Genomic DNA, 24227 nt, shown 5'->3' with positions numbered 1-24227 from the left:
GTAGCGCAGGGACGTCTCCTGTACCTGAGGTGAAAAGGTGTCAGGGCTCAGTTTATCCGCCTACTTGAAGTTTCAAGGTAAATGTTACTGAGCTCTAAACATGCATAGCAAACAGTCTGCCAGCTGCTGAGGGAAGCATATTAATAAAGTTTCTTCCCAAATCACATGTATATCTATAGTTTCCCTTTTGTTTTGTTTTTTTCTTTTTCCTGTATGAACCCCATCACCTTCACCAGGGAAGAGCAGCAAAGATTTATCTCACTTGAAGGCTTGCCTGTGGAGTTTGAAGGACGCGGCATCGCTCAGCTTAAAAAAAAAAAAAAAAGTACTTTAAGCACAAAATGCCTCATAATGTTGCTTTAATATAATTTCCCATCACCTACGCCTCGTCTGTTCATCAGATTTGATTTTTGTTTTTGAACAAACAAATAAAGAATTTGTGGTGAAGTGATGTGTTTACTGATGCGCTGCAGCTCCCAGCTAATATACCCGCGTACTGTTTTATTACTCTTGTATTCACAGAGTGTAATGAACTCACTGTGTTCAGGAAGTGGTGGCGTCTGTTTCAGCTGTGTTCATGTTCTCCAATCAGCCGTAAACCTCCAGGGTTCCAATAAAGTAATTAATTAGTCCATGAGTATCATTCATTTTTCTGAGGAATCGACCCTGCAGGTGAACACAGCAGTGGCTTCCTTCTCATAGCAACATCATTATTCTTAAATGCATTTCTAATGACCTCATTGAAAAATGCTTTTGACATTGACGAAATCTTACATGAGAAAATAGTGACGTTGTATCTGCTGTGGCAGCGGATGAATTTCAGATTTTAAAATAAATTCTTCTTCCCGCTGCAGTCTCAAACTTGTAGCCGGACTTCCTCTGACTCCTGTTTACTGCCTGATAGCGTTGCATGTTAGCGCAGCTTGAAGTAGGTGTGATTACTTGAAATCTTCATTTTGAAAGATGAATTTGAACAATGAAGCCGATGAAGAATATTGAAAGAAAAACTGAAGTGAAAAGCACAATACACTGTGAGATCAGTTGACGGGCTCTTCTAAACACACCCATTTACATGCATGAGAAGTAGGAAGGAACATAAACTTCGTTAATCTCCACTATTTACGTATTTACTTAGCGTTTCCATATTTTTAACTTGTATTTACGCATACATTTTTACACATGTATAGAATTAACTCCATAAATTTCTTACTCACATATGATCCGAACAATCATCTTGCTCATAGAAATACACATGTATTTATAATGCAAATTATTTGTATTATATGTGTAAATATGTGTATGTATACAGTATATGTGTGTATGTATATATGTATTTATATATATATACATATATATTACAAGATATGATCTTATAAACATAAAGTGGATCATTAAGCTACTAATTGTTGTCTCACATACACGCAGTGTGTGTGTGTGTATGTTAATTTATCATCTCATTACCATCTTCTACATACACATGCTGAGATCAGGTGTGTGATATATATTATATATGTACACATTCTTATTATGTTAAACCAGATTTATGAGGGAAGATAAAAGTGGTGGTGGGGTGTTACGGTTTGCTTGTCGTGTAGAGTAATGTTTTACAGAAACGTTAATTTTAGAGATTCAGTAATGAGGTGTGTGTGTGTGTGTGTGTGTGTGTGTGTGTGTGTGTGTGTGTGTGTGTGTGTGTATTCAACTGTCAGCAACACACAAAAAGCCGCCTTGCCATAATCAAAGTCTGGAAGAACTGACTTTCAACCATCTTTTCAACGGTCTCATTAGATGTCTGTTTTCCGCAGCATCGTCTCCATCTTAGAAAATATTTGAAGCAAATACGTGAGAAAGATGATGATTAAAAGCTGGAATAAAAACTATTTACTATGAGACATGATTCATGTAACATTTCATTTCAAGGCAGTAATTTTCCATTTAGCGAGGATTCTGTGTGCACTTAACTAAATGTACATTTAGTGTATGAGTGAGGGAACATGTCATTACTTCAACAAAAGTACTCCAAGTACTCGGATATAATGGGTTATAACTGCGTAGGACTTTTGTCCTGAGTGGTTCCAATGCTAGCGTGCTACAACTAGCAATGGTTTTCTTGGCATTTAGGGTTTTTTATTGCTTCCTGTATCAGAATCATATCCTTCTGGTTCTGCTCTTGTCATCCAGGTGATCTGGTATCACGGGCCATGCACCACCTGCAGCCGCTGCACATCAAGAACCCCAGCAACGGGACTCCAGTCCATCAGAAGACCAGCACCATTGTCCACTGGGAACCCGAGGCCCTCTACACCTTGTGCTACTTCATGCATTGTCCGCAGATGGAGTGGGAGAACCCGAACGTGGAGCCCTCTAAAGTCACCTTGCAGACGGAGAGGTGAGTGCAAGAGCCGACCCGGGAACAGTTTACTCAAAATCCCAGGAGTATTCTGGGTTTGAGGAGGTCATGACATGACGAGATTCAGTTAAGTTGTGTGTTCATGTGGTTCTCTTCAATATGGCGGCACAGTAATAGATACGTGTGCAGAGGTTAGCATAGATGCTGCTGTAGCGTCAGTTACAGTAACAGATTCGGGCACAGAGGTTAGCGTAGATGCTGCTGTAGCGTCGTTATGGTAACTGATACGGGCGCAGAGGTTAGCGTAGATGCTGCTGTAGTGTCGTTATGGTAACTGATACGGGCGCAGAGGTTAGCGGAGATGCTGCTGTAGCGTCGTTATATGAGGACTGGGGAGTATTTCTTCTTTAAAAGAAGAGCAAAGAACGCCACGAGCAAATTTTCTCTATGGAAAAGACGTTTTCGCTTTCTACTGACTGGCTTTGGCTTCCACGTCAGGTCATCGATGTGATTGGTTGAAGTCAGCCTGTGATGGACAAATGAGTCATGTAATCACCTGGCTAGCATTTTTTTAAGCTTTTGCCCTGTCCAAACAACTTCAACAGCAAACCCCTGAACTAACTTGCTAGCAGCAACCTACACGTTAAAGTGGCCCATACTGGGTCAACCAGTAACGCAGCCGTAATAGTTATCCAACAAATATGTCCAGAACATTTGCTCTGGAACTCAGACATTCCTGCATGTTTGCCTGCCACTTATGGAAAAATGTCATACACAAAGCAGGGCTCATGGTGTTTGCATTAGCCACTAATGACATTTTCAGTCTCGAAGAACTAAACCTTTAGCCAAAAAAGCCCAGAAAGAGACATAGAGAGACTGCTCCTTCTTCTCTCGTCATTTTTGTCACTTACTTCCCTTGCTCACGGTGATAGGTGGTCTCTTGCCTCCACACATTAAAGTTTACCAAAATGTACAATGTCTTCTGTGTCTGAGAAATGTTTGTGTAAAACAGAATCCAATCTCTCCAAGCATCTATCAGCCACATTTCTGTCGCAGTACACATGCTGTAAAGAAAAAAAAAAGAAGAAGAAGAAGCTACATTTGCCGGGCACAAACCCCTGAAAGCTCTGGGTCTTGATGTGTAGACACGTATATCCATTTTACTATTTGCCTCTGTCAGTTGGAGGCACACAGCTGGAATGATTTCAACTCCTCTTCTAAAGGTTAGTAGACATCTCTACTTTCTTGCACAAGTTTTTCGCCCCACAAGCGATCCATGTGAGACGCTGCGTGGGCTGGTCAGTGCTGACACTTCACTGCAGCAGGATGATGGGAACCGGGGGAACTTCACTTGGATGGACAGATGGACAGATATTCCAACATCTTCCCTCCGCTTTGAAGAGATAAAACTTCATCGTGACGACCCTGGGGAGCGCAAGGAATGTCTGCCAGAGTGACATGTCAGCAGGCTCCTGCGTCCCCAGAGAGAAAATTCTCTTTTTCACATTCAGCTGAAAGGTTGATGTCTTGTGGAGAGGGACGGAGTAACACATGGCAGGATCAGACGGAGACAGAAATGACAAAGAGCAATCTTTTGGTTGTTATCTGAAGCTAAATAAGAAGTAGCTGCAGTAGATTAAGAGTCTGTAAAAAAAATTCAGTAGGATTTTTCTTTTGTTTTTTCCCCCCTGGCAGCTGTGGTTTGGTTGTTGCTGCGGGCCTGCCATCTGTATCGATGGGTAACATAACCCTCTGTGTTTTCATTTCAAACTGGGCCTCCCTCTCTTTTAAACTGTAAATGTATCTTTCGGGAAGCATTCAGAGCACAGTCCATGGGAAAAGGGAGGAGGTCTGAATTGTCACACTCGTCAGGCAACTGCCTGGAAGTTTAGCTTTGTTTTTGTTCTTGTCAGAGTTTAAATTACTGGCAGACCGAAGGTGTAAAGACATGGATAGTAACAGACAAAAAAACGCAGACGAGTCAAACACAATGTGTCAGTATCTAAAAGCAGCTGTGTTGATTAAATGTGCGCTTACAGCAGATTTGCAGGGAGCTGCATACATGGTCCTAAGTGGTTTCTCTCAGCGACACTCTTCTGTTTTTGAATTAAAGTTGCCAGAGCGAGGGGGGGGCTTCAAAAAGACCTTTTTCTGATTGATTCAAAATATATTTTAACTGACGATAATGGGAAATTAGCCCATTTCATTGGATGCTTTGAGGTTTTCTAATATGCATCTGAAACCACTGCAGCCTGAAAGGAAAGTAGTCCGTCTTAATATCGTCTAACGGGGATCCGGTGAGTGAGAAATGTTCAGAATTCTACCATAATTACCTTTTTGTTCTGTCAGAGGCGCCCTGTGTGTCTTGTAGGATTGCAGTACCACAGGGCCGAGCGTATTTTGCCGTGGGTTCCCTCAACTAAAAGCCAGCTGAATTTTTACGTGAGAAACTGGATTATTGCCAAAAATGAACTACATCAGAAGATAATCTTTACCAAATTAGAAACATTTTCATGACTTTTTTTCCTTTTTTTTTCAAAGTGCAAGTTTAGCCATCAGAAGTATAAAGCTTTTGTACGACGAATGAACTACTGTACATAACGGCTGTTTTTTTGTGTCGACTCTGGCGCCCCCTCTGGCCAAAAGCGCCTGTGTTTACCAGAATTAAGACTAGATTTTTCATAAGCACCATTAATCAATGGCTCCTTTTAGAGGAAATGTCAAAAGAGCTCATATTAGCCATGTCCCAAGGTCATTCTGTGTATCATTAGTTCACTAATGTAGAGCAACTAAAAAAAGGACAATTTTATGGGTCCGAGAGGATAATCACCATTAATCAGTGGAATTTACTCATCATCGTTTAGATAAATTAAGTTTAGCCAGCAGGAGAACCACAAAACTGTTTCTGGTTCTTCTTCCAAGTAGAAATACACATGCAGTGAATTGCAACACAAAACAAAGTACAGCATTTGACAAAACAGATGAATAAAGATGATCAATAGAAGAAAGTATTTTAAAAAAATCAAGGTTAATGAGCATGACTGCAGGAAGCAGATTAATGCTTGAAATTAAGATTGAACTGTAAAAAAGAAAATATTTTGCTACATTAATAATATGATGTCTTGTTATTAAGCGTTTGGCTTTTGGATAATATTTTGAAGTTTTTAGACAATTCCATTTATCAGGGTCAGTTGTTACTTTTGAAGCTGTTGCGGAACATCTCTCTGTAAGCCGTGAAAAGAATCGTTGGAGATATTATAAAATGTGACAGCTTTGCATCTACAGAATGCTGTCAGGGCACTTTATGTATAGGACGTTGATAAATGATGCTAAGCTAATATTAAAACCTGACCATAATAAAGATTAGAAAATAAGTAATATTTACAAATGATTCCTCATTCTCACTGAATTTAAACATTAGACAAAATGGCACAAGTACGTGCTGCTCAATTTGTTCCTTGTAATGTACAAAATACATCTTTGTGTCACTGAAATTGCACAACTGTTAGCTATCAGCACTTGGTTAGCATAGAATCAATGAATATGTCTGCGAGAGGGTGTAAAAAACCGTTCAGCTCTCTTGGATATAAAGACATGATTTGATTCCTCTTTTACGAGGTAGTATACTTGAGGATGAAGAGGAGGTTTATTACTACCTTTTCTGTATGATTGTCTATTCCAGGTTCAGTTTGAGTGTAACATGAATGAATACATCGCCACGGAGTACTCCAGAAATGTCGTTTTTCATAATAAAAATACTCAGCTTCACTTATCGGACATGATGCGTGATTTACATCTCTCATTTATAGTGACATTAAGTTTTCAGGGTTATTCAGGTTGAATGTCGAGATGCTGCGTGGCTCTTCAACACCTGAAATGTAGTATTACGGAACTGCTTATAACTCACTTTGTGTGTCACTGTGCGTAGAACTCATAGATGCCAATGCTGTTTTATTTGTTTATTGTGTACAGCAACAGTTATACGATGTGTTACTGAAGTTGTCCAGACTTTTGGAACGATAAATAGATGATGGAATAATCATGATTTTGATGATTGGACTGAGCTGACCAGTTGTTTCTCCCTACCTCGTGTTCTTATGCTAACCTCTCGTCATAGCAAGAGCCACTGTATATTTAGCTGGAAGCTAACGGCGACTCAAGGCTAACAACAGCTACAGCAACAATAACAACAACAAAAAATGCAAAAAAGTCTATTATCAAATTCTCAAATACATCAACAAGTATAATTCACTTCTTCCCTATCCAGCAGTATGCTTAGTAATCCACAAGTCACTTGATTTTAGCTAAAAACAAACTAATACACTTGCGGGTTTGGATGAAGTATTTCTTCATGGTTTGTTCAATGTCATAAAAATAGGTCAGTAAATACTGCACTTGTGAACTTGAAAGCTATTCATGCATCTGAAAAATTGGAGCTGCTAACAAGCGGCTAAACAAAGTCTACAGAAGCAGAATATCAGAGAGCTGGTTGTGGTGGCGTCAAAGTCATACACTGGCTGCGTAGTCCATTCATAGCATAACGTTAGCTTGTTACCCCTAGCAACTGTGCTTACTCCTCCAAAATACTACAAGGAATGTTTCTTTGAAGAATGTCTTGCTGAAGAAATCATGTAAGCCTCATTTACTTTAGTTTGCCGCAGAGAACGGTAACTTCTGGGTTGGACTACAAAATTCCATCATCAATGTTGCGCTCTGTACCTAGCATACAGACGCTAAAGTGTTATCGATGTTCCAAACTGCCGCGAACAGACCTAGGAAGGGCATTTGAAAATTTCAGTTGTTCACTCAGTGTGAAAGTATCACTTGAACGTTTAAAGCTTGTGTCTGATACACTGACAAGAGTACAATTATTCTTTATTTGTACCTTCGGTATGACTCAGGGAGTCTGACAAGAAAAGTAAAAATGTTTATATTTCTGAGGACGACTCAGTGGGAAAGTGAACTGATATAAAAAGGTTAACTGTCTGATAAATGAGGATCTTATTTTCCTGCTGTGGCGCTGCAGAGGAAAAGACAAATAGAGAACCAAACGTGTGTGTGTGTGTGTGTGTGTGTGTGAGAGAGAGAGAGAGACGTTACAGGCTATGTGATTACACCCCCCTCCCAAACACACACTGGAAATAAATGTTGAAATATGAACATGTCATCCAGGCAAGACCCATTACTGATTTTGATTAAAGAAGGTAATAACAGCATTTAGGGTGGCATCTAGATCTTTTTCTCTTCTTGGTTATAAATGATGAATATTGATTTGTCGTCGCTGTCTTTTCACTTATCTCTAAGGGCGTTGTTTTAATGAGAAAATTCGTGGACCGGCCATTATTAAGTGATTTATTTTGGAAAGTTCATTAGAGTATGAAGAAACCCGAGAACGGGTAGTGAAGGATCAGATGATACTGTTAGCTCGATGTATGCGTTCTGTACTTGAAAGGTCGTATTAAACTCATTATTGTACATTTTTTAGGTCCGGCTGGACATTTGTGTGCAAACAGCTTCAGCGCCTGAAAGCATCATCTTTAACTCCGTCGATCATAATTTTTATTTTTTTAAATAATCTGAATTTCAGTATGGTTTACAGTTGCAGCGCCGTGAATGTTGCATCTTATTTTCTATGAAGGGTTTTATTCAGATATTCCGCATGTTCTCAATGGTATTAAAAGCAAACGGGGTATTTAACATTCTGTTCTGTTTGCAGGCCGTTCCTGGTCCTGCCTCCGCTGATGGAGTGGATCCGGGTCGCAGTCGCTCACACTGAACATCGGCGAAGCTTCTCGGTGGACAGCGACGACGTGAGGCAGGCCGCGCGGCTGCTGCTGCCTGGCGTGGACTGCGAACCTCGGCAGATAAAGTAAGGCTACGACGTCGACCCTTTCAACAAGCGAGCGCGTCCCGAGTTTCCAAAAAAAAAACAACAAAAAAAAACAGCGCGGCGTGAAGCCACTCGTTATTTTTGTAAAACCCTTTATGATACAAGCAGGATCATAAAAGAAATCTTTAAATATTTTGGAGCAAAACTTATTTAAAACAGGCCCTTGACAGCTTTTCGTAGCTCGGCAAACACAGTTGTTAATTGAGCGAAAATAATTAAGACCCCAATCTTTTTAACGTCGCAGCAATTCACAGCGCTCACATTACCAGGGTCCCCTTGAACGGATCCTACCCCGTAATTATGCAGTTACACCATAGGTGTTCAAAGATGTCCAGTAAAAGAAAAATCTGAGGGGAAAGTATGCATTCATCCCTCCACATACCTCAAAGAGGATTCTGCTGCTTTGATTCCCCCCAGCAGATCAAACACAAGGCTGGTAGCCTCTCACACACACGACGCGGCTGGATGTGTTTGCAGCCAGAGGATCTTGCCTCAGGGTCCGTCCTTTTTTTTTTTTTCTTTTCTTTTTTTTTTTTTTTTTAATACCTTGATGAAAAGTCTTGACCGGACATTCTGAAATTCTTCCAAAAACAAAAAAAGATAAGGATTTTGTGAAGAACCCAGACCGCAGACCAAGAAAGGCAAGAGTAGAATGCGTCCTTATTGGAAAAAGGAAGACCAAAAACAGTGAGTCATAAGTGCAGCTACTGGGCGGCGAATCAGATTTCAGGAATCGAAGTTGAACTGTGGAATGAGCCAGTGAACAAACTGTGACCTGCATTATTAAAAACAATCGATCAGTCGCTCTTAACGCACGTCCGGTGTTGGTCTTCAGAGTGAGAAAAACTGCCTTTGATGTATTTGTTGTTGTATTTGTGTCGACAAACGCAGTCAAGCAACGATGCTACGCTACCACAGGATACGTGGTGCATCATGGGACAGAGATGCCCTTCAAAATAAAAGCGCACACAGCCACTGGTTTAACTCTTACTGTGAAAGTCCTGTGCACCTAAAGCTTGAAAGTGGTTATTGCACAGTAACTAGAGTGGCCTTATACCTCCACTGTTCCCCCTCTCACTCATCGTCATCCCTCGGTCTGACGTATACACACACACACACACACACACACACACGTATTCTCTCTAACTACAGTCACTTAGCCATGCAGTGTTTGTCATTCAGCGGCCTCGTCAGTGTCAGAGGATTAATTGTCTTATCACGTTTCAGAGAAAAAAACTACGAAATGAAACAGAGGGAGGTGAGAATTGCCAATTAACATCTCTTTAAATATGTCAGGTGTAATTGGCACGTAACATTGGACAAACATGGAAGTGTCGCCCCGCTGACCTCCCTGGAAACATCAGCGTGACAGCCGCACGCGGTGTGGATTAAGAGGCTTTACAGGAGGCGTTGCGGGGGGGGTGTAATAGTGAGTCACGGTGAAAGTCTTACCTCCTAGAGAAAAGCTTCTTTAGGAACCGGAGCAGAAGCAAACCACAAAAAAATGAAATGACAAATGCAAATGTTTGCGACTTGGAATGAAGGCAGCTTGAAATGATGAAGCTGCAGTTGTTGAAGCGCTCGTGCCGCCGAGATGTTTCCCATCAAGCTCGAACTCTGACATGAGCTCCGACCAAATCACCGCAATGGACCTGCTGTCTCCGTCTGCAGGGCCGAGGATTGTTTCTGTGCCACCAGGAAGTTGGACGCAGCGTCCACCGAGGCCAAGTTCCTGCAGGACCTGGGCTTCAGGATGCTGAACTGCGGACGCACCGACCTGGTCAAGCAGGCTGTCAACTTGTTGGGGCCTGATGGCATAAACAGCATGAGCGAACAGGTCTGAGACACACACACACACACACACACACACACACACACACACACACACACACACACACTCATCCCCGTTCCACACACTGATCTCGATGAGTGATGCTTCACTGCTGAGGTTGAGGGAGGTCTCAAACATCCAGAACGCTTAACAATACAACGATCAGCTACGTTCCTGTCAATGTTCCTCTCATTTTCTATCTCACACATTTGAAACCCACCTGTTTGACAGTCATAGGGATTTTAACTTAGGGTTCTGTTGGACTTCCACTTCAAATAGTATGAGTTATATACATATCGATATGAGATATTATGTGCAATAAAATGAAACTGATAGTTTGACTTAGTTTCTCTCCAAAGAGCAGAAGCAAGCATGGTCTGTTATTCCACTTGTACCTGGTCCTGCACCCGTTCTGGCCCGAGCGTTGATGGTTCGACCATGCCCTCGATACCTCGGCGTGGCTGCATGTCGTCTGGGCTTTCCCTCCCTCCCAGGTCACTGGAAACGTCGGCTCCTCCCGGCGCTGCTGAGTGGAAGCTAACAGTGACGTGGGTCGACTGTCCAGTGAGAAATCGGGGCTTTTGCGTTAACTTTGAGAAAGTTTTGATCGGTTTCAACGAATAATTTGCACATTCTTCATGACTTTACTTTAGGGAAAGAATGCCCCGTCTATACATTTATGTATGTGTTGCCTCCCTTGAATTAATTTTGGGGCCACAAGATACATAACAAATCCATCAATTATCAATCAATTGATCCCAAGGTCACAAGGTGTCACCTGATCCCTCAATTTGATTAATTTGTGGCAGAAACAAATCAATGTTTTGCAGATGATTGAATATTTTATGTAACAGTTTATCAACTGTGTTCGATCAGTTCCTGATTACGATGGGATTACTCAGTGAGGACAGTAACTCTTCACTGCAGACAAATGTAATGTGATTACATCCGTAGATTACACACTGGTACTCAAGCCAAAGCTTCCTGCAGGTTGACAGGGGCAACATCCTGATCATGTGACTGGAACAGACCCGGAGTCATGTCCAATATTTACAAGTCCTTGTAAAGATGATAGATTTCATTGATTTAATCTTTTTCTTTTTCCCCCCCTACACATCCGTCACATAAAGAAAAAGCCGCAGTGACGGGAGGAGTTTTTATTTCCCTGTAAAATCGGGTAAATGGCAAACGGGAGCAGCTGCGCTACAGGAGCAATAAAGTCCAAGCTGCGGCTTCTCATCGCCATCATCATCGAGGTCTGTCGTCCAGCGCCCTTTAACTGTCCGCTCATTAACTAGATTGATACGCAGGAAATATTTAAGAATGAATTACCACAAAGGGATATCGGCCTTCAAGAAGAAAAAAAAACTGCGTAGGTGTGTTATGAGAAGGTCATAAAAGGCCTTCGAGGAGAGTAATGGTCCCGATCAGACGTGCGAGGGGAGCAATGGAACCTCATCCAGCCTCGTTTTAGATGTGCTTTGCTTCTGGTAAACTTGGAGAACATCGCCGCCTGGTTAGCACTCAACTTCTCCCTCCCTCTTGAACACCACTCCCCCGCAGCCCGGAGCATAATGTGTGTGGGTGTGTCGGGCTCAAGAGAGTCCTCGGTGCATATGGTGTCTCCTCGAAATAAAAGATGTTGTGTGCAGGACATTCACTGACTGGCTGTCGCTCACTTTGGACAGACGGTTATTTAGAGGCATCTTGTCTGGAAAATTAGAACTTCAGAGCCCTGACTGATGAGGAGGCAATGGCTCCAGTCAGGCGTTATATGTAAATATATATACGTATATGTACGTGCCGCCTTTAAGCTTTAGTTCTGGTTGAATTAGGGGAGAAAAATCAGGTGGCACCTCACATGTTCCCAGGGTTAATTTGGTGGCTAGGAACGTTTCTTTGAAATGAGCTCATGGGCTTCAACCAGTCCGTCCAGAAAAACGCGATCATGTGATCGCATGATTCAATGCATAATCAGCCAAAGTCCACACATTTATGCGGGGGCTGCATTTTTTCGAAGACACTGCACTTTTTGCCGCATAAACCGCAGATTTCCACGCAAAATGCGCGAAACATGCAGGGCTTGCACGGTTTCATAATCCCCGGAATTTTTGGTGCAAAAAAAAGTCCCACGTCTTCACAGGAAGTTTAAAAATGTTGCGTTTCCGTAACACAAGAGCAGCCACTTCCCTCCTCCGGCCTTGGGAACGTTGTGACGTGACGTCATGGGAAAGCTGCAAACCTCGCGAAGAAGACATGATGAAGTCCACTAATCCGTCTCATTTGCCAACAAAAATAAGCTTGAAACTCCTTTGACTCATCAAGGTTTTGTAAGTTTGAGCCATGTGTTTTTTGAGGTCTGAAATAAAACCAGACGGGAACTTCATTATTCTAAGCACTTCCTGCGTCCTAATACACTTGCTAATCATAGGGAGTCATTAGAAATGACTCCTTACATGAAGGTCGTAGTCTAGTGAGAACTGAGTGTTGGGGGAACCTTTTTTTTATTATTATTCATCAAACTGTAGATTTTCATTGCATAAAATTGCATTTTCTAAGAAAACATGCCGTGTAATCGGGGATTTTTTGCCCTCAAAAACCACATAAAAAAACATCCAAAGTTTCCTGGAAGGACAGTTTAACTCCTAAGATTGAATTATTGACGGTCTCAAATCCAGAAGAAAGTTTTTGCAGTCCAGGTTCTTAAAACATCCAGATGTTCCCCCACCAGTTTACATGTACGGTTGAGCTGTGGGTCGTTCAACTGGACTCGCGTCTTTGCTCAGTAGGAAATAATGAGCTCACTGCGTCAGTGCGTCCACCTCTGAAGGGTAGGGGGCAGTATGGCGCTTCACATCTGGTCACAAACTCCACTCAGCAAGCCTCCAGAACCGTTTAGCAATAGCTTTGGTTTAGAGACCAGTAAAAGTGGCTCACTTTGATCTTAGAATCTCAACATTTTTTGTCAAATTTAGCGCAGTTATGAACCCCAGGATGAGCTGGTCAAAGGTCGTGGTCGCTGTGGCAGCGCGAATCTGCGCCCGGTCCAAACCCGGTTTGAGATAAATGGAGGCTCAGGAGGTAAAAACTACAACCGACACAGACGGCGCTGGCCGCACGATCAATTTTTCATGGTATTTGCTGTGAAAAAGAAGAAACGTTCATAGGATCTCATCCTTTAAACCGCCGCCGCGTTGTTAAGGGTTTCGCTCTCTTCAAATACCAGCATCAACTCTGTGACTCCGTAATTCCCCAGACGAAAACACACCGCCTCTTGTTCTGCTCCCATGTAGAAATGTCTGTCTCCCCTCTGCAGGGAATGACCCCACTCATGTATGCCTGCGTCCGTGGCGACGAAGCCATGGTCCAGATGCTGCTCGACGCCGGAGCCGACATCAACAGCGAGGTCAGTGCCGACGAGACGCCTCTACCAAAACCAGTAAAGTCCCGTTGACCCCACGTTTGTTTCCTGTCCACGATTGTTCATTTACATTTGTTGTGTGCAGCGGTGGTGAACCTTCTCCGTGTTGCTCTCTCCTCTTCTGTCACCATTGTCTCACCTCCTCTCGGCATGCTTTCTGTTACGCCGGCAGCTCGTTACATGAAGTGCACTGATAAGCAATAAACGGGGATCATTTGCTCAGTGGCGACGATAGTTTCCCTCGAAGGAGGTTTCATAATAATCCATTGATAGTTCCTCAGCGCAGCCAGTTCATTACATTCTACACAGTCGACGCTCTCCGGTAGCTGGCTTCCTTCCTATAGTGCATCAATAATGCATCATTATTGGACGAGTTTGTGCACTTGGTGTAACTGGCTCCCTCAGACTCCACCAAGCATGAACTCCATTGCACTTACTTAGCGAGAAGACTTTGAATAAATGCCGTGTTGTTTATACACCCTGATTTGTCCTCTGTGTTTTGTTGCTGCTTTAAACGTGAACGGTACTCCAGATGCTCCATGAACCCCATCGTTGACTGTTGTCTTGCTTTAGTGCCGCTCCGACATAAAACTGTGTGTTTGTTGGTTGATAAATGTCTCAATCTTCGGTTCAGCCAAACCGCCAAGAACACATTCTCTCACGTCGCGTTTTCCCATGCCTCCGATTTATGCCGCTGCTGATTCTCGCTCATCCACGGTGTGTCAGTCTGATATCTACTTCAAGAAATTCACACAGGTCTGGAATTTGTGCCGTAGCTCCAAAAGTAAGAAAGGGAAGAAAAAAAGTATTTTTTTTAATTTATTGCTCCTTTCAAAGCCTGAATTACACTGTGCTCCACAAAAGATTGAAAGCAGAGGAATGAAAACTAATATACATGCAAGACTAGTTTTTGCTCTCATGAGTTCAAGTAAAAAAAAAAATATGGAGAGAGAGAGAGAGAGAGAGAGAGAGAGACCCAAATGCAGTAGCTAATAATAAAGTGCTGAAGGGACGATGCATTTTTGTAGGCCAAGCTGGAAGTTAGCGTCGACCCAGGACCAAAAACAACTGGCGATGGAGTTTGTCTTCCTGTCAAAAATAAGCCAACAAATGTTTACGAGCCATTAAAACTTTGTTTCACTGTTCATTTTAGCACCACTTGTCGGCTTTTTAAGGGGAAATGCAGTCGGTCGAAGAACAAGGCTGAGGTTATTTTCAGCCATATTTAGCCACTTGTTCGCAACCCTTGTTTTTGTGGTATTTCCTGACGTATTTTATACTGCGTTTTTTTTGCTGGTAGTACGAAAGGTTGAAATATCCTCAGCGGACCTCGGCTGAAAGGAGGAACCAGACATTCAACAATGCTAACTTTCATCCCTGCAATTCCTTGATGGTTCACTGAACCGAGTAGGAAAAGCTTTGGTCCCAGGCATTGCGGTCCTGCTTTGACGCTCCAAAACTAAACCCAGCTCCGAGCGCCAGAGCCACGGCAGCTCGATGCACCCGAAGAATGCTTTAGCTGCACTTTCAGCAGTTCAAAACATGCGCGGTAGATGGTCGCTACGCATTTGGGCCTAAGAGCTTCTCATACGCACACAAAAGCTTTCTTTCTCAAAATTTTGCTCGCAATTTTGCCGAGAAAATCCCTCCTCCCGACCGGTGCACCAATGGACACCGTGAAGACTCGGTTGTCACGAGTTTCGAAGGAGCACGGCCGGAAACCTCCCGAAGTAATGAAGAGAATGTGTTTGTGTTGGTAATTTGGGTGAACTGATCCTTTAAAGTAGAAGTGGATGATGTTGTTGCAGCATTACTCCAGACTGCTATTGTTGGCGATGGCCTCATTTTATGCTGAAACACTCTTAATATCATAAAGCTTCATTTTATTGCTGTGAGCACAAAAACAGTCCCACTGTTCCTAAACATCTGAGCTCCAATAAAGTGCGACATTATATTAAATGTGGGTTTAAAGAGGCCACCCTCAGGCGCTGTTTAGAAACCATCTCTCTAATTCACTCTGTGATAAGGGCACTTTAGAAATCAACACCGGGCTGTACGGCTCTTTTCATGTTTCCCTGCTTTGTTCATGAGTCAGCATCGCCCGTCTTGACGGCGTCTGTAGTCTTTGCCAGTGTTGTGTTTTCTCTCCGGTTTCGTTTGAAATGCAACACCGGTGCAGACGGTGTGGTCAGAGAGCTTTGCCCCTGACAGATATACACGCTCGTACATTCAGAGTGAGGACTGAGATGAGAAGAGGCTGCTCGGGATTGTCTGTGAAACTCAAGAGGAAAAAAACAAATCTCCATCCTGCCCTTCTTTGCTTACACTCTCCCTGCATACTGCTTCTCGCTCCTTCCCCTCCCTCCCCCCTCGTCTCCCGCCCTGAGCTGTGAATGTTAATGGCTGTATATCTCTCTCCCTGAACTTCACCTATGACTTCCCAGGTGCCAAGCACAGTAAACAAGCACCCCTCAGTTTATCCTGAAACGCGCCAGGGGACGCCACTCACTTTCGCCGTGTTACACGGACACGTCCCTGTCGTGCAGGTAGAGATGTTTATGACCTGTAACCATTAAAGGGATGCTTCAGATTGCTTGACCTGGGGTTGTACGAGGCAGTCGTCCGTAGCACCGGTCCGACCCTCAGTGGAAGTTGGTCAGCGCGAGCTGCTGTGGGTGTCACCGGAGAAAAAAGAACTATTTTATCCGCTAAATAAAAATGATCAAAGCACGTGTGCTAATTTGTAACATTGTCACTGTTCCGTTTCACTGGAAGACAGTCCTTTCTTTTGGCTCTACGTTTTTCAACCGCAGAACTTTCTCCATGTTGCCAGCACCACAGCTGAGTTCATTAGTCGGATTTTGTGTGTGAAAAATCATAAATCAGGATTTTCCTGCAGGGGCTTTATAATTTGAATGAGATGTCACATCCTCTATCCTTAGTTGTTTGTCAGGAGTTTGCAACACCTGGTTTCCACACACGTGCACCCGGAGTCCATAATGTTGTATAATAAACACCGTTGTTCCTCCGTAAGGCAGGAGAAACACCTGCCGGTTGCTACTTTTGCTCGGTTCTTAACACCAAAATGTGCGAAACATTTCAGAGATCGCAGTAGCCTGTAATTTAGCTCACTCGTAGCCTGTTAGCTTGTTTTTGCTGGCACACTGTGGCTAAATTTAAAATGAAGGTAGAGGATGAGCGCGATGAACATATCGGAGATCACGGATGTTTCATAGGATTTAGGGACTCCTTTCTCACACGTCGCGCAGGAATACGAAGGGAAACTCAAGAGGCAAGAGAGAGGGCAGATATTCCAAATGTAGCACACATTAAACAGGGGTACTTTTTTTTTTGTTGTTGTTGGTTTTTTTATTTATGGGGATAAAATAGACTTTTTTCTGTGTGAGCGTCCCCAAAGTGCACCAGTGCATCTCAGCCTCTCGGGGAGACGCGCTGACCCACGTCTACTGGGCGTGAAGCTACGGGTGCTGACCTCGGACAAGCCCGCTTCAAACCATCCAAACTGTCCCTTTAACTGTGGCCCTTGCCCTGAGCTCTCCAACCAAATGTGGATAATAATCGTAACAATAAAGGTGCCATGTGTTTTTACTTCTCCTTCTTGATCCTGTCTGTACAGTAATTCTTTGGAAACGACTTGGCTCGACTGCAGCCATTCAAGGATAACTGCCTCTAATAATGTATGCTCTTGAAATGATGAGTCACTTAGCCCTTGGTGTTCACCACAGCTGATTTTAAGGATTTCTCACCATTGCTGTAGGACCAGAGGCGGATTAAAGAGAGAAAAGCTCAGCCAGCCTGATACACAGCCTCGGGGATGCCAAATGTCAGTGTTTTGCTTTTGGATTTTGTTACTTCCTGTATGAGCGGAATATCTGATGAACACAGCTGCGTGAAAGGTTTTTTAAATTATTAATGTCACCACCACAATCAAGTAGAGGGGAGAAGGGTTTTCTCAGCCCGCCAAGGAAACGGTGAGCCGCCCGTAGATAGGAGGAGGGCAGGTAGGGTCAGGACGTTCTCTACATGAGGTTTCCAACAGTTGAGGTTGTTCCTCTCACCAATCCTGACAGTAACGGCATCTCCCTCGCTTTTTGTCTTCTTCCTCACTCTCCTTCCTGTTTTGCACCCCACCCCTTCCCTCTAACCCACCCCTCCACCCTCACCATCATCCTCAACCCCTGCCGCAGTTGTTGTTGGATAATAGCGCCAATGTGGAGGGTTCCCTGCAGGATGGGGCGGAGAACTACACGGAGACGCCGCTTCAGCTTGCCGCCGCCGCAGGTAATCTTAAAGACTGACCCTGGACATTGTGATTCACAAACATGTGAGGGATTAGTCATGACACGCTCAGTTCCACTCACCGGAAGGTTTCTTCACAACCAATTAATTCATCACGTTCAATCATCGTCTGGATATCAAGAACCGGCGTGAAATCTGAAGGCTGCGTCCCTGGGTTGTGTGGAGGTGTGCAGCCTCGCGCGAACCCGCCGCCAATGTTTTTATTCAATCTAATTAACGGGATGGGATTTGTCAGAGCAGAACCAAATGTGCATTTAATGGAGTAGCTTATTTTTGGTCGCCTATCTGTTTCCCACTTAGCTGGCCGGCTGCTGAGCTCAGACATGACAGTCCCATCCTCTTACCAAGTAGGGAAATAAGGAAAAGATGCATATTTCTCCAAAACTTTTTATTTAATGCCTGAAATATTTACCCCCGGTTTGAATTTTTGATTCCAGCCTTGACTTTTGGAACACGGCATATTAACCGCATCTTGTGGCGGGGTATGACAACGGTACGTTGCTACGGCAACGCGCGGCTGAAACATGCAGCCAGCCCCGATGAATTCAGTTGACATTCTCCTCTTTTAATGATAAACGATGTAGATGAAATAACGACCAACAGCTGCAGAGATAAACGTGTTAATGACTATCAATGAGCGAGAGACTCCTAGACTCAGGGCTGTTCCTCCGTTCCATTAGCTCTACCGGAACATGAGGGCTGGAGCATCCTCGGATCCAGACGTTAAACCTAAAATCGGGTCTGGATGGTGTACCTGGACGGGATTGGTGACCTGGTGCGATAGCTAACTACTTGTTGCAGTTTTAATCTCCGTTATCACTGACCAGTGCGGCTCCTTGTATTAATCTGCGGCGGCTTGGCTACTTGTCTTGTTGTCTTGCTGCTAATGTTTCAATGACTTGATAATATCCTGAAAGAAGTACACGGATGCTTCACTGAATGTACGACTCCATAGTGTAAAAAAAAAAAAAAAGTACTTTGTTTAAAATTTGTTCTCGGGTAAAGGTTCAGATGTGTTACTGGCCAAACCCTGGCACTGTCCTGCTCAGGCCCTGATGCTCAGTTCCGTGGAAGCGGTCGAACCTGACAAAATCTGTACTTTTCATGGAGAAGCAGACGAACACCTGCGTGCTGATCTACTAACACGTTCGCTGAATTAGTCTCATCCATGAAATGCATCGTATTCATAACTCTGAGCTGTGAATCCATCAAACAGGCCTGACTGCGGTGTTGTCACGTAAAGTGAAATCTCAAGGTTGGACTTCAGTATAAACGAGCAACTGTTGCTCTCCATCTCCCGCCGCTGCACTTCAGCGTGTTCACATTTGCTCTCTGTTTGCCTCATTAGGGAACTTTGAGTTGGTGAGTTTGCTCTTGGAACGCGGGGCCGACCCCATGATCGGGACCTTGTGTCGAAATGGCATCTCCTCCGCTCCGCTGGGGGACATGAACTCCTACAGCCTGGCAGCGGCGCACGGCCACAGGTAACGCAGCCAGTCAGCCACCACACGCCATGACCAGCCAGCAGAGCTAGTATATGTACATATATCTATTATATATCACTTACTGCAGTATTGATGTATTGACACAATCCGCCCTTGTCCGTGTGCCTCTCATCAAATCAGTAGTTCAGGAGGAGGGGAGGGAGATGCCTGTCGGTCAGCAGGAGACGAGAGACGCTGCAGTCTATTCAGCTGCTCTCATGGCTTCACTTTGACATATCATTGCAGCGGAGTAAGATAAAGCTCATTAGCATTCAGCGCGTGGAGGGCTGTCAGCAATCAGAGTGGATGGAAAACCAAATACACAATGCGGCATGATTAAGATAATCAATTATCTTGTGAAAAATGCCGCAGCACGTCGTGATCCTCAAATTAAAAGGCTTTAAACCCGCATCAGGGTTGGTCGCTGGCTGGTTCTTGCATAACACGATGTCAAGTTTGTATATCCACAATTTTGCACGGTGTGTAGTAAAAATTAATCTGTATGGAAAAACACACGCCCCCGCACTCCTGTTTAGTTCCCAATTTTTTGACAGCATGACAGCGTTTGGACCACAAAAGGTCTCTCTCACTTCAAAGGAAGACTCGTTGTTGCTGAGGCGTCTCCTGGTCGCTGTCATGAGCAAAATAATTGGGATTAACAGGACTCCAGTCTGCTGGTACACACTCCTTCTGTTTTTCCATCATTTTGTAAAGTTTGTGTGACATCAGAGTCGAGTAGCTGACATTTACACGCTGACGTTCCTTTGAAAAGTAGCATGATAGGAACGAGATCTACGTCATTAAATGAGTCGTGATACAGTTTTAGCCGCAAGTAGCTTTCTTTTTTTTGGTTTGGCCAACTTGTACACGTTACCCTTCAGTCGCAGTAGTATTGTGTTTTGTGATTTGCAGGCCCGTGTTAAAAGTTTCAATGAACAACGCCCTGGCAGAGGAAGTCACCTGCGGATGAATTAAATTAGCTAGTCTCATTTATTTTGATTTTTTTTTAAGTGTGAGGCAGGGGAGGCTCTGTGAGTGCAGGAGGAAGAATATTAGTCATCATGTGTAGAACAGGCTAAATATATTTGAATTTAGACAGAGTACAATAAATAACTTGGTCAGGCCGGACCGCTGGCATGTATTTGGTGTACTGAAATTGCATATAACAGTAGTATTAGGCTAGCTTGTCTAAATACTTTCCTGTCTGTTCAAAACACGTAAAAATGGTCTTATACGCATGCAGAAAGGACACCACCAAGACTTTGCAACCCCCCAATCTAATCTACTTGTTAGCTTATGTTAGCATCAAAAATGAAAGCCGCTAACCACTTAAAACAGCTAAGTGAGCTAACCTCCACCAAAAGAGGAAAAGGCCATAGACATGTTTCGAATTTGTCTTTAATTACATATCAGACAAGCTAACAATCTAGTTGTAGCATCCTAGCACAGTTTATCTAGAGAAGTAAAGCGTCCAAAGCTGGGGGAATGCAATGCGACTGTACATGCTGCTACCCAACAAATGCTAGCGCATATGTGTAAGCTAAAGTTAGCGCAAACGTCAAAGCTAGTGTTAGCCCACATGTGGATAATTACTCACTGATTTAATATGTCTTTAATTACTACCCGAGTTGAAACACAGAGTAGAATGTAAAAGAAAAATGGCAGTTTGGGAACTTTTGCCTCCAATCTTTAAAATATAAGCGTCTCAGCAAAGCTGTGGGTAGCATTTGTTTAACATGGTAGCGAAACACAGAGAGGGGGGGTAAAAATACCAAGCCATCAACAGAAGAACACACCAACAGGAAGCGTTATTCATGACTGTGCCGTGTGTACAGTTCAATCATAGCAAGAAGCCAAAGCAGGAGCTATGACGAGGGACGTACCAGGCCAAACAAGCACATACAAAGCAGTGGAGTGCATTCAGGAGAGAGAGCTGATAGGAAAAATTGGATTTGATACAGAAAAAAGTAGCATGGCCTGAGGATGACACGCTAATTCGCAAGGGAGCCTTTGCAAGAGCTGTCAAGTGTTGTGACTGCTGTAGGAGAGATTTTTGAAACAGAATTTTTTTTATTTATTTATTTTTTTGGTTGATATAGAGCTGCAGCACCTTCTAGAGGGGAGAGGCTGATTGGTGAAGGAGTCCTCGGTTATTTTAGCTGCCCGGTTGACAGCAGCACTTCATGATGTTTGCCGTGATGGAAAGGCCACAACCAATTATCTTTGAAGCCTGACAATTTGTTCTTTTGTATGAGTGTCTGAGCTGCCATGCCAGACAGGGATGTCAGGATGTTCTCCATGATGGCTTCATAAAACCAGACCAACATCTGGGTTTTGGCACCTCTCTCTCTCTCTCTCTCTCTCTCGCTCTCGCTGATCATTTTTGATGAAGTGACATAGGAATGGAATTTGGAGTCTGAGTCGATTGATCAGAGATATGAACCAGGTCCTTCATCCTCTTGAAGTCTAGGGCAGTGGTTCCCAACCTGGTTCCAACTCAGGGCCCACGTTTAAGTCTCAAAGGTTTTCGCGGCCCTCCTCCTCGGACGGCTGTCTATTCACCATCAGTGTCTCGTCTCTTTTAAACGTGAGTTTTAACATTTAAAACACTATTCTGTATATTTTTATCTTTATATAATTACATTTCCATCCCCCATAAAAATCATACTATTTTGGAAATTATTTGGCGGCCCACTTGCAATACCTTCATGGCCACCAGGGGCCCGTGGCCCACAGGTTGGCCTATAGCCATTTCCTTGGGTTCCTGATGGCAGTGGATGGCCAGTCAACGTGAGAAATTTGTTGGGCTCTGAAGACGGTCAATGTCTGTCTTGCTATTATTGACCATCTTCCCCAGAGCAGGACAAGAAGATGGATGCCCTCTCTCCCCTCTGTGCTTACATCAGGGAGCCCCACTGAGGCCAGCTAACCGCTAGTTAGCTTTGTAGAGTGACTGCTCGTGGATGGGAAGAGGTAGCGCACCTTTGTCAAAGGTCTTCAAACAGATAAGGTTAAGGTTCTTGGTTTGTCAAGAAGAAATCCTCCTCATCCTCTCCTTCAAAGTCAACTGCAGTGACGAGTAGCTGTTCCAGTTGTCAGTTAGCGTTATTTTCAGTTGGCTCCAGTCGGCCAAAACAGGAAAGAAGTTCCTGCCGTGTGTGATTTTTTTTTTAATCGTTATTTCATAGTGAACGTTATACACGACCCTAGTTATATTGAAGCAGGTAAAAATATGTTTAGGAGAAAAGTGTATTTGATGACTTTTGATGGATGTATGCCAACACTTCCCACCAGCAGCAGCAATCTTTGTGCTAAGCTAACTAGCAGACTGTGGGTCTCAGCTTCCTAATCGCAGGGAAGGGTCTCTCTCTTCCTGTCTGGCTTGGGAAAGATGGGAAGGATGGGCAGTAGGGCGCATTTCCCCAAAAGTCCATGTATTCCAACACAATTTATCATAAAAAAGATATAGTTTTTGACATGCTGGCATGGGCCGTTTAGTCAGTGGAAACCAAAGGCTGTATAACAACATTTGTGGCCAGCTGGGACGACATAAAGTAACCCGGAGTTCTGTTTGGGTGGAGATGGAGTCTGAGTGGATTAATGGTGTTGAGAGCTGAGCAGAAGTCTATAAACAGGATGTGAGTGTTGGGTTCCAGCTGGTGCATAGAGCCAGATTTATAGTACCCCCCAATGGATCTTGTAGCATGATAAAGCAAACTGATTTGGGTCCATCAGTGAGGAAATAATAAACGCTCCAACACTTTCATAGCCACTGACACGCGGAGAAGAGGCTGAGGTTACCGAGGCATGTAAATTTGGCCGACTTAGCGAGCGGGACGGCTGGAGAAGTTGAGAATGTCAGTGAGTACCGGGGCCAGTTGATCCACACACAGGCTAAGCACAGCTGGGGAGGGATGATCTGGCCCTGCTACTCTCCTTTTATTTTATTTTTGGAGAAGCTTCACCTCAGTGGTATGGATGGAGGAGGGAGGAAGGATGGAGGGCGGGGGGGAATGTGTCCCTGAGCCCTGCATTAAAATCACCGAGCCTGTCAGGGGGACTCGGCTCCCAGTCTGCTGGTGAATTGGACCCTATTTTTGAAGCTTGCCATCTCCTTCAGGCGTTCCTCTGAGGTTATTAGTCCTGAATACTGTTTGCAGTTTTCATTCTTCCATTGCTCACGTGTTTTCTCAAACCCACATAATTTTATGGTTACCACTTGAGACCCCCCCCCCCCCCCCCCCCCACCAGCTTGAACGTACAGTCGGACCCTCAGGGACTGCGAGTGGCGATCAAACAACACTTTTATGAGCGGCCTCAAAGTGACGACTGGCGGCCCCCCCACCGGCTTGTCATCGGTGATCAAACAATCACAGCAGCACGATGTGATGCTATGCTGCTTTTGCACCCCCGCCCCCCCCCCCAAAAAAGCCCCCCCTCCTCTTGCTAAAGCAGATGGTGCAGTGACACACGCGGGGGGCTGTGATCGCGCTACGTATGTTAATACAAGTCTCCTCCTCCGAGGGAATCTGTCACTGCTGCACCGCGCAGAAGCAGCACGTTGTGATGCTTGCAGCACAGTTCTACAGCTGATACCTTGACCTTGATGTTGACTTTTAATAATGCCATTTTTGATAGTCTCATCAGATATGGTCTTGTCGCCTGGTCCGGCACTCTTTCTGTTCAGAGCAAATGCAAGATGGAGAAACTGATCAAATCTGCTATGAAAGTGACAGTGACAGTGTCAAAAACACCTCCCCATCGCTTCAGTCTGTCTTTGTCACTGTAACTTTGTCACTGTAGCTCAGAAAACCCCTCATGACTTTACTCACATCCTTCATTCCGTTGTTCCCTTCAGGGAGACGTTACAGGGCAAGTAAACGTAAAACTAATCGTTACAAGCTCTCCTTCCTTCCTATGTCCATCACGCT

The 24227-nt window shown here is 44.0% G+C and overlaps 1 protein-coding gene across 3 annotated transcripts in view; it reads left to right on the top strand.

The window, feature by feature from the left end:
- abtb3a (ankyrin repeat and BTB domain containing 3a) overlaps positions 1-24227 on the top strand; it is a 167569-nt gene that overhangs the window by 129348 nt on the left and 13994 nt on the right. The window contains exons 3-9 of one of the 3 annotated variants that reach the window (XM_086201809.1): positions 2182-2389; positions 8067-8219; positions 9912-10077; positions 13388-13477; positions 15937-16038; positions 17701-17794; positions 19161-19296. In XM_086201809.1, coding sequence (XP_086057935.1) covers positions 2182-2389; positions 8067-8219; positions 9912-10077; positions 13388-13477; positions 15937-16038; positions 17701-17794; positions 19161-19296 — 949 coding nt within the window. Of the gene's footprint in view, positions 1-2181; positions 2390-8066; positions 8220-9911; positions 10078-13387; positions 13511-15936; positions 16039-17700; positions 17795-19160; positions 19297-24227 lie in introns of all 3 variants that reach the window. The other 2 variants (XM_086201808.1, XM_086201810.1) reach the window with 2 other exon arrangements.

Source organism: Aulostomus chinensis, chromosome 4 (assembly GCF_037954235.1).
Source record: "Aulostomus chinensis isolate RoL2024-O1b breed Wild chromosome 4, RoL_Achi_v1.0, whole genome shotgun sequence".
Classification (NCBI taxonomy): Eukaryota; Metazoa; Chordata; class Actinopteri; order Syngnathiformes; family Aulostomidae; genus Aulostomus; species Aulostomus chinensis.
This window is presented reverse-complemented; position numbering and strand designations above follow the sequence as displayed.